At 42.8% G+C, this 10,900-nt stretch overlaps 1 protein-coding gene across 1 annotated transcript; it reads left to right on the top strand.

Moving 5' to 3' along the window:
• Positions 1-1,747: 1,747 nt before the first annotated feature.
• Positions 1,748-6,960, top strand: LOC119324707 (probable E3 ubiquitin-protein ligase XBOS34). Its single transcript, XM_037598481.1, has 9 exons — positions 1,748-2,349; positions 2,447-2,561; positions 3,141-3,221; positions 3,317-3,405; positions 3,532-3,623; positions 3,717-3,798; positions 4,689-4,791; positions 5,507-5,592; positions 5,922-6,960. Exons 1-9 carry the CDS (start codon positions 2,248-2,250, stop codon positions 6,714-6,716), a joined length of 1,545 nt encoding a protein of 514 aa, XP_037454378.1. The 5' UTR covers positions 1,748-2,247; the 3' UTR covers positions 6,717-6,960.
• The last annotated feature ends 3,940 nt before the right edge of the window (positions 6,961-10,900 follow it).

Raw genomic sequence — 10,900 nt, 5'->3', positions numbered from 1 at the left:
GTCGACATCACTTGTTCGAACACTTGTCACAACATTATTGTACATGTCCTTGATGAGGGTAATGTACTTTGCTGGAACTTTGTGTTTCTCCAAGGCCCACCACATGACATTCCGCGGTATTTTATAATAGGCCTTCTCCAAGTTAATGAACACCATATGCAAGTCCTTCTTTTGCTCCCTATATCTCTCCATAAGTTGTCGTATCAAGAAAATGGCTTCCATGGTCGACCTCCCAGGCATGAAACCAAACTGATTTTTGGTCACGCTTGTCATTCTTCTTAAGCGGTGCTCAATAACAGAACTTCAATCAAATTAAATTTGCATTGATCTCAAATTTTCGTTGAGCCTAGCTTCTTCTATGGTCCCATGGTTATTTCTTTGAAAATAACTTAAAAATGTTTTTTAATAACTTATCCCATGGGTTTGGTAGTAAACTCTATGGTGCCAAGCAAATTTACACATAATTTCTTCCATGGTACAATTAGATAATCACTTGGTAGAATCAAAATCTCGTGCCGTACAGGACCTATGGGTGAGGAAGGTGCGGAGCTGTTATGATTTTCATAGTCTGAACCGTATGACAGGATATTTTCACCTGTTGGCCTCGCTCGTGCTTGGCGTACCGTTCCTGCAAAGAGCATAAATTGTGCAGAAAATTGACAATTAACAAACGGATCAATGAGCGGGTGCTATTGATGAAGGGCAGTGCTAGGGATCAACCGTCCGGTGTATTTGGTTGCTTGCATTATCCCCACACAGGTACAGTGGATGTGAGAAAAACATGTGTGATTGTGTATAGGGAGTCCTGGTTTGCGTGCGCATGAACACTTGAATCGGCCGTTTTGTAAAAATGGGTCACATCGGTGCAGGCGAAATCTGACGGAGATGACGAAAGACGAAAATGAATTTAGCATCATCCTTGGGGGCACTTTTCTCTGTGTGGGCCATGATCCAATGTGAGATGTGAGGTCTCTTGCGTGTCGACTTTTCCTTTTTTTCCTGTTAAGAATTACACCATGAGTGGAAGATGTGAAATAGGAAGAGATCACATAAAGGAGAAAGAAGCCTTATGCTTGGGGAGGAAGGTGGGAGACTCCAAAAATGCTGATGAATGTAAGTATGTGTTCATCATGGCTCATGCTCACCGTTGGATCCATTTAGCGCAACGCGGACGTTTCATTGCGTCAGGGGATCGGGCATGAGCTCATAACGTAGATTCCCATCGGCTCCTCGGGGCGGCGAGGTTAGGATGTCTCGTTGTCCGTATGCAACGGCGATATTTGGTGACAGGTTCTTTGGATCGATTCAAGGGTCCAACGACGAAAGTTGCGTCCCAGTGCGCTGATCCTTGGGGCAACTGCACGATGGCTTCCCGCCGTTGCTCCGGTATGAAAGCCGCGACAACGTCTTCAACGGTTTGTTCTGGTGACGATAGTGATCATTCGGTGGTCCAGAGACCTCAAAGTAAATTCTATTATTTTCGGGTGATTTGTAAGTACTTTTCTTGAATGTAATTTTTACAATGTAAACTTTATTATGTTTCGTGTGATTTGTAAGTACTTCTCATGAATGTAATGGATTTGATCCTGTTCGAATCGAAAAAAGAAAAGAAAAGTCAGCGTAGTGTAGCGTCTCCGACGTGGCTCTTCCAGAGAATCCACAGCGCTCCGTCACAGCCCGCGTCGGCGAGCGCTTCTCCCAAGTCCCAATCCCTTCGCCCCGAAGCCTAGAGACCGGGAAAATGTTGATGCCGCATTAATCTCCAAACAACCACGCGTTAAAGTCCCACCCGCAATCACCAAATAACCCATCCGCAGCCGCCAACTCTCGCCCTCTGCCCCTGTCTCCCCCGCGGCGGGGGATCTCATCCCGGCCATCCTCTGCCTCGGAGACCCCCGGATTTCCCTATTTGGTTTGATCATCATCTTTCTGAGCTTTTTTGTGCTACTTTCCTTAATTTTCTTCCTGGCCGCCGGTCCAGTCCAATCCCCATCCACAACCGCAGTCCCTCGCTCTTCGCCGCCGCCGTGGGGATTCCCGGCTTGCCCCCCGTAGCCCGCGATCTTTTGCCCTCGGAGTCGCTCGGATTCCGTGCTGCGGCTGGTTGGGATTCCCTTTCTGCACCCTCAGCTGGAGCAACCCCTACCGAAATCCTCTGTTCAGCAATAAAAAAAACAATTCCAGTTTTGGGCAAGGGAACCGCTCTCCCACTTCATTCCCCAGCTTTGCACCGTCCGGCGAGTCCAAATGGGGGTGCAGCAATCCAAGGAGGAGCTGCTGTACCAGCAGGTGAACTACGGCAACATCGAGGGGATTCGGAACCTCCGGGCGCAGGGCGCGGGCGTTGAGGCAAGGACAGCGATTTCGATAGCATATAGTCTTGTAAAGCTGGGAATCAAATGTGTTAACTTTTCTTGTTGGGGTTGAATTTCTTGCTTGCTTGCAGTGGATTGACAAGGAAGGGAAGACGCCCCTGATGGTCGCCAGCATGCGCCCTGATCTGCTGAATGTGGCTAAAGCTTTGATTGAATTGGGTGCAAATGTGAATGCGTATCGGCCTGGTATAGATGCCTAGCAACTTTGTGTATGGCTTTAGTTTATTATCTCCATTATTCCTAGAATGCATAACAGGGGATTTCTCTGGATGGTGTGGAGTGAGTACAAATTTGTTGTTATTCTTAGTTTGGATCCAGGAATTAGATCAAGTCTATTGTGGTGCTTCAAAAAATAAAGTAAGTTTTACAAAAAAAATGTGTGTTAATTTTGACACGACCATAGCCCAAAGGTTTTAAAGTTGTGCATACTTTGGGATATGAAAAGGAGACCTTGAAGTTTCTAACTATAATTTCTCACTCAAATAGAAACCAGCACAATATGTGCGCAAGTAAAAATATAGCCTATGTTTAATTAGGTTTGAGGATTGCATGCCATGCAAAACAGAATCAACTCAATCAAGGGAACTGTAACATTACAGTATTGATTGACTTGCACCGTGCCAACTCTGCTTTAACGAAATGTGTTCCTTATATGTTAAACTAATTAGAATCCATAGGATTCTTACTGGATGCCTGCTAAATAAAATAGGTTATCATTTTTTGTCGCGTTGTTGTAATGCCTCCCTTTTCTTTTTCTGCTTGTAGGATCACACGCTGGGACTGCATTGCACCATGCTGCCAAAAAAGGACTTGATCCGACTGTCCATTTACTTCTCTCACATGGAGGTTACGATGCTGCTGTAGATATATCACCATGTGTCAATTGTTTGCCATTTGAATTTTGTACGTTAAAAAACCTTCTGTTTATGATTTATTTGCAGCTAACCCATTCATAACAAATGATGACTGCAATACCGCACTTGACCTGGCTAGAGAAAAGGGTCATGTGAACGTTGTAAGGGCCATAGAGGTATATTTTTTTCTTCACGTCCTATTTTGCTTTATTATACTTCGATTGGACTTGCACATTTTCATTTGTTGCTATTTGTTCTTTAAGTTGTTTATTGGTTACTATTTCGTTCTTCATTATTTTCAGGGACGGATTTCTCTTTTTTCTGGATGGATGAGGGACAATTATGGTCCTGGTTTCTTGGAAGCGTTTGCTCCTCAGTTCATGACTAGGAAGATGTAATATTCCCGTGAAACTTCATCACATACCACAAGCACATAGATGTGAGTATGTTTTACGTGTCTCTAACCTAAGTTAAATCTTTTCCCCAGTTGGGCAGTGATTTTACCGCGTGAAGCACGGAGCCCGACAAGACCTGTCAAGCTTGAGTTAGCTATATATCCTGAATTGCAGGTATGAAAGTCTGCTAAAATGCTGCTTTGGTATGGTGTAGCCTAGTAATGTTTATAATGCTGGTTATGTTGACATATTCATATCACCAACAAAGTGAACAACTCTTTTATGGAACTCTTCCTATTTAACATGAGATAAGCAGTAATGTAATTATTGACCTCTCATTTGTTTCTAGTGTATGCTTCCCACATTGTCTAGTTCAGTAATCACTAACCAGTAGCATTTGTTATATTATTTGTGTTGAAATTTGAGTTTCTGGAGAAAATTGCACATAACTGGCCTTTTATTGTTTGATACATGACAATGTCTCTACTTTTTTTTTCTGATTTCTTGCACATGAATTGAAATTCACAACAGTTATTGTGTCACAATATACTCAGAAAGGTGATTGGTTAGTTAATCCATGCACTTGCATAGCTCCTGCAGCACCTTCTCCAATCCTCCTGATTAGGTTGTTGGCTTGCACCTGGTAACCGGATCGACGGATGAAAAAAGGAAGGTCTATAGAAATATGCTTTCTCCGTGTGCAGCCTTGGAGTCCGCACCACTTAGGGGATTAGTCTAGTAATTAGTATGTACACTGATTATTCCTTAAATATGAATTAAGGTATATTAAAAATGTCTTAGTCCACAATAATAAAGTTGGGATAGTGCATTTAGTTTGTTTTCGTAACATTCTTAATTCTAGTCAATCATTTTTTTACCAGCGTCACCTCACACATCCAACCAGAGAACCAATACTTGCATCTTGCTAAACCAGCTTGTCCCGAAGGAAAACCTACACCTACTTTCATTTTGTTATATTTGGATTAGCTATTTTTATTGCATTTTTGTGTATATATTTTATGAAGTTTCTTATTATTTGTAACATACTTTTTATGAATAAACAGGCTGCTAAACCTCGTGTTGTTGTCAAACTTTGGAAATCTCAACTTGAGGAACCAAAGTATAATCTGGCTGATCCTTCCATGACAATTTTTGACAAAGTTACAAGTACGTGCAATATTTCATCTTTTCAGTTTATGCAAATTTGAATTGCATGTTTGTGTTGTCGGTTACATGCTTTATCAATCTTTGCCTTTTTACTGCAATTTAATATCATATGGCCATCTCACTAAAAACAATTATTTGCTGAAAGAGCAGAACACAAATTCTTGTGTGGTGAATTACTCAAATTTATTCTTTTATTTAACACTCTTTGGCATGGAAACACGAGGTTAGAGTTAGGACTCGGGAGACCTATTCTTAGTGATGAACTCATGAGTTTGGTTTTACCCTACAGGAGAACGAAAATTACTACGACCACACACATATAGTCATGTATGCTTTATCATTCTTGTTGTTTGCACATTAAATTCTCTCACATAAAGCTAGTTCGTTATTTCTACATTGTAGTGATTCCTCCTGCTCTCTACAGCGCTTGTGCACACATGTATGTAGTGATTCATTTTGCTCTTTATACAAAGTGCAGCATATCTCTGTGCAAATGTTCTGTTGGAAAACGGACTATAGGTACTTCACATTTTTTTAGTGACGTTTCATTACATTTTATATACTTATTGCATGGCTGTCTGTAAGAAAGTACCTTTTATTATGTACATAGCATGTTTTCTGTCAGATGGCCTGCACTAAAATGTTATGTTGCAAATAAAACTTGGACTTTTGCTGCCAGGTCATGCTGTTCTAATTTACATTTGAATATTTGCAGAATCTAGATACAAGCTTTTACCGGCTTATGAAGGTGACAAGCAGCAGCTTCGATCATTTTATAGTGCATGTTGTGGCATGGCACAGGTGATATAAGCTAAACTTCCTGAAATGTTTCCCCTTACTAATGAATTTTCTGTCTCTCAAGATCTGAGACAGGCTCTAGTTATTCTTGGTATGTTCTGAACTAGTTTGGAAGATTAATCTTCAGTTTTCATCATTTGACCAACATCCGCTTATAGAATGTGTGTATATCAGTACATTGCTCAGCAACCAATAATTATGATGCAAATACATTTTCTTTGAACTAATGTTGAACTAAAGTTTGGTTTGTGTTGATGAGAATCAACAAGAATTGTTAACTTCAGTATAGAAAAAACAAATAATCTAATTATGCATAGATCCTCTTTTCTTAGGTTGCCAGCATGGTTCCTGCACGACCAGTGAATGCCCCCAGTCCAAATCCAATTCCAAATCTGTCTTTGGCACCTTCAGCGGAGTCGACTCCCAGTAAGGAGGATCTTGAGTTAGCGATGGCTATCAATGCCTCCATCCAATCAGCTATAGCAGAGGGGGTGCCCAATGTGCAGCCAATGACATCAACGAACAGCTCTCTCAACGGATGGGGCTCACCAGATTCTCCAGCGCCTTCAAAAACGAGTGGCCAAGCACAGGTTGATGCTCCAAGCAGCAGCAAATACAACGGATGGGATGTACCTGGAACAAGCTCTAACCAAAGTTCATCGAAACCTAACAAAAGTCAAAACAACAACCCTTCGATTGTGATTACACCTGAGGCACTTCCGGTTCCAACACCAACTGCACTTCCGGTTCCAACACCAACTGTACTTCCAACTCTTCCAACACCAACTGCGCCACCACTTGCTGAAGGAACCTTCTACGATGGCCCTATTGAGTATCCGTCCATAGATTTCACACCAGTTGATGTAACCATGCCACCCACGGAAGGTGGTGGTACGGCGCTAAACTCTGCAAAACCTGTAGAAAATGGAGCCGATGCAAGCAGCAGTGGTAACACCCCCTCTGGTACTTGTGTGATTTGCTTGGATGCTCCTGTGGAAGGAGCCTGCATTCCATGTGGTCACATGGCTGGTTGCATGTCCTGCTTGAAGGATATCGAGTCGAAGAAATGGGGGTGCCCCATTTGTCGTGCCAAGATCAACCAGATTATCCGCCTGTATGCGGTTTGAACAGCTAAAACAATGAAGCGGCATGTCACACACATCATTGATGGGTGCTTCCCCCTATTAAGTTCTGATACGAGAAGTAATGTTATATTGCTGTTGCAGGTGTACTATTACAAATTATTCCTTTCGTTTTATGTGATCTTGAAGCTACAACACTGAAAGCAACTCATGTATATAGTTTTAAGACTTCCTGTTCTGTATCGAAGAGTGTGCTCGTATTTGTCATGATCAGAGAAATTCAGTTCAACTGCTTCTGCTTTCATGATATCGATTATTGCGTCTGCTAGGTTACAAAGCTAGTTATCCATACGGCCTGAGAGCACCTGCAAATGCTGGCTTCGAACGAAAATGCCAAATGGAGGCTGAGCTCCATGGAGGCCTTAATTTTGAAATTTACAAATTCATACTTTTGTGTTTCATACTCAAGTCCATGCTTTTTTTGTGCAACTTGCAATTCAAGGTAGATCATGAAATTTTACGCACATATACATTACATCCTTGTATACATGTATATTGTTTTTCAGAATTTTTCTAAAATGAGAAGTTTGAATTTTGAATTTTTCAAAATTAAGGCCTCCATGGATCTCGGTATCCAAAACACCCAACTCGGTATCCAAAACACCCAACTCGGCTTCAAACCCATTTTTTAGCTGTGCTCCCTCTTATCTGAGCTTGAGCTTATAATGTGGGCATGGGATTTTCGGTCTTTATTTTGACTAATAAATTATATTGAATATGTCAAAAAAGTATATGTTACAGCCTTTACTCATTTTAAATAAATGTCATGATATGTCTTCAATGTATAGAACTAGGGATGGATTAACGAGTTGCTCGACTAATTCATGCTTGACTTGTTAATCTCATATTTGTTAAGTTTGTGCTTGTTAAGCTTAACGAGCAAAAGCTTGACTAGGCTAGTCTGAAGCTCGTTAGGCTCATGAGCACTCATTAACCACTATTGCACAAACATCTAATGAGGGGATGAGAGAGAGCGCTTGTTAACGAGTATTGCATGAATAAGGGGATAAGAAATGGTACACGTTTGTTGTTGGAGCCTAGGCAACCAAAGACGAGAAGCATGGATGCCCATGGGCGGTGGTGGCTGAAGTCCTAATCATCCTGTCACTAGTTCTTCTTTCCCATTTTGCTTTGGATGCGAGATTACAACCTATGTAACTAGAGTGCCGCTGTGCTTTTTAACGAAAGGAAATAGTTACAACAAGAGGAGGTGTGCTAATTGATGTCTCCTATGGGTGGGTAGGGTTGACATGTGCTAAATAGGCTAGACTAACATGAAACTACTCGCACTTGAACATATCACCGTGTGTCCCAAGCATCGAGCGCACTATGTAAGGCATGTCGGAGTAGTAAGCCTCGTTGAGATTGTTATATGTAAGACACGGTGGCGAGGTCTCTTGAAGGTTGAGAACACACATGCATGGGAGGGATCCATCTGGGAGTGTGGTTGCTATGGGCTGCCCTAGGTTGGCCTAACTATCCCTATAGCCTCAAGGTTCCATGCTATCCAACACGACGAACAACGAAGAATAGGGAGCAAACACGAGAGAGCAATAGATGAAATGGTAGCAAATTGATTTATTCAATTGTGTCTTGTATCAACCGTCCATCACCTCTCATCTATATGAGGCGACTGGATTTTTCGTACAAGAAAAACTCTCAAAATCCCGTCCTAAACATCAAGCCTATCTCAATGCGGACAAGTTAGCTAGAAACCTCCGGGCACCTCAAAGGCAGAACTGGGGAACCTCCAGGGTACTCTAAGAATGGTGTTGCAAGTTTTTTATTATCCTAGAGGTGGGCCCAAGGTTGTCTGGAACCTCCAGGCTATTTTTTTATGTACACTTTTACAACCTCCTATAAATTCCGGAGGTAGCCCGGAACCTCTAGGACTAATCTTTTATACAAGTCACTATTTTTCATGTAGAGGTTGCATATGCTCTTGGATTAAGATGATCCAAAGAGAAAAGTTGCTCACATGTACTAGGCGCGTAACTTTCATGTTGAGTGGACGATTTCATGCAAGTAGAATTGGTCATCAACACATGCCCCTCTCCCATGTTATTCCGGAACGTTTGTTGCAAAAAACCGATTAATGCAATTTTTAAAAAAGATCTAGAAAAGTATTCAAGAATAAACTGTTCACGAATTGAAAAAGTTGTTCAAGAAATTTTTAAAAATCTTTTAGATTTTGAAAACATGTTTTCAAACAATGTTTGTGGATTTAGAAAATATTCAAGGATTTCAAGGAATGTTCACGAATTAAAAAATCAAAAACTTAAAAAATGTTTACAAAAAATTTAAAATGTTCCTGTTTTTTAAATCATGATTTTATTTAGTTTTAGGAAATATGATTTTTTTCTTCTGAATTTCAAAAACAAATCATGAGTTAAAAATATATTTCTAGATTGCATTTTAGCTAAACAAACAGATAGATTAGGGAGAAATACAAAGCTATACCAATCATGCATAATAAAGTTCATAAAAAGACTCAATTACTTTCAATAAATAATTTGATCATAAATCCACAATTCATTGGATTCCAACAAACACATCACAAAAGAAGGTTAGTGTCGGTGTCAAAACCGGCGGATCTCGGGTAGGGGGTCCCGAACTGTGCGTCTAGGCGGATGGTAACAAGAGACAAGGGACACGATGTTTTTACCCAGGTTCGGGCCCTCTCGATGGAGGTAAAACCCTACTCCTGCTTGATTAATATTGATGATATGGGTAGTACAAGAGTTGATCTACCACGAGATCAGAGAGACTAAACCCTAGAAGCTAGCCTATGGTATGATTGTTGTTCGTCCTACGGACTAAAACTCTCCGGTTTATATAGACATCAGAGAGGGCTAGGGTTACACAGAGTCGGTCACAATGGGGGGGGGGATCTTCATATCGAATCGCCAAGCTTGCCTTCCACGCCAAGGAAAATCCTATCCAGACACGGGACGAAGTCTTCAATCTTGTATCTTCATAGTCCGGGAGTCCGGACAAAGGTCATAGTCCGGCCATCCGGACACCCCCTAATCCAGGACTCCCTCAGTAGCCCCTGAACCAGGCTTCAATGACGACGAGTCCGGCGCGCAAATTGTCTTCGGCATTGCAAGGCGGGTTCCTCCTCCGAATATTTCATAGAAGATGTTGAACACAAGGATAGTGTCCGGCTCTGCAAAATAAGTTCCACATACCACCGTAGAGAGAATAATATCTGCACAAATCTAATCTACTGACGTATTTCGCAGCGTGACATCACGCCACGGCCAAGCCTTTATTCGAATCGTTTTACTGTTCCACCTCAGCGCGTTTAGCGAGGCAGTTTCCTTGGCACGTTTTGTCAAAGCAGAGATCGTGTCCCCTTATTCCGGGATTCTCATCAATACGGGCGTGGGTAACCCAACCGCGCCATTAACCGCGGCGCTTGGGAGATAAGCGAGTTTTATTAGGCTGGTGGAGGCTCATAGTTTCGGCCGCCCATATAAGGGGATAAGGACCCACCCTTTCCATCTACGCCTTCTTCCTCCTTTGCTTATCCATTCCTGCGCACTCGAGATCCAGCGCCCATGTCCGCACTTCCCACCTCAACCTTCTCCAATCATGTCCGGAGCGGGAGGTAGATGAATGGCCTCCACCGTCACGGAGGGGCACATCAAAAAGTTGAGGAAGGCCGGATACTTGTCTGACGACATCGCGCACCGGCTTCCAGATGAGGGGCAACTCATCCCCACCCCTGGGCCCCATGAGAGGGTCGTATTTCTCCCCCATTTCCTCCGCGGACTGGGCTTTCCTCTTCACCCATTCGTCCGGGAGCTCATGTTCTACTACGGCCTGGACTTCCACGATCTGGCCCCGAACTTCATCCTCAACATCTCAGCGTTTATCGTCGTGTGCGAGGCCTTCCTTCGCATCCAGCCTCACTTTGGCCTATGGCTGAAGATCTTCAGCATCAAGCCGAAGGTCGTGGGCGGCCGTCAAGCGGAGTGCGCAGGCGCCATGGTGGGCAAGATAGCCAACATTACATGGCCCGAGGGCACCTTCGTAGAGACCATCAAAGGGTGGCAGTCGGGGTGGTTCTATATCACCAAGCCGCGTGACCCTGAATGGGCAGCGGCCCCCGAATTCCGATCTGGCATCCCCACACGGCTCACATCTTGGAAAGAGACGGGCCT

The sequence above is a fragment of the Triticum dicoccoides genome, chromosome 1B (genome assembly GCF_002162155.2).
Source record: "Triticum dicoccoides isolate Atlit2015 ecotype Zavitan chromosome 1B, WEW_v2.0, whole genome shotgun sequence".
Classification (NCBI taxonomy): Eukaryota; Viridiplantae; Streptophyta; class Magnoliopsida; order Poales; family Poaceae; genus Triticum; species Triticum dicoccoides.
This window is presented reverse-complemented; position numbering and strand designations above follow the sequence as displayed.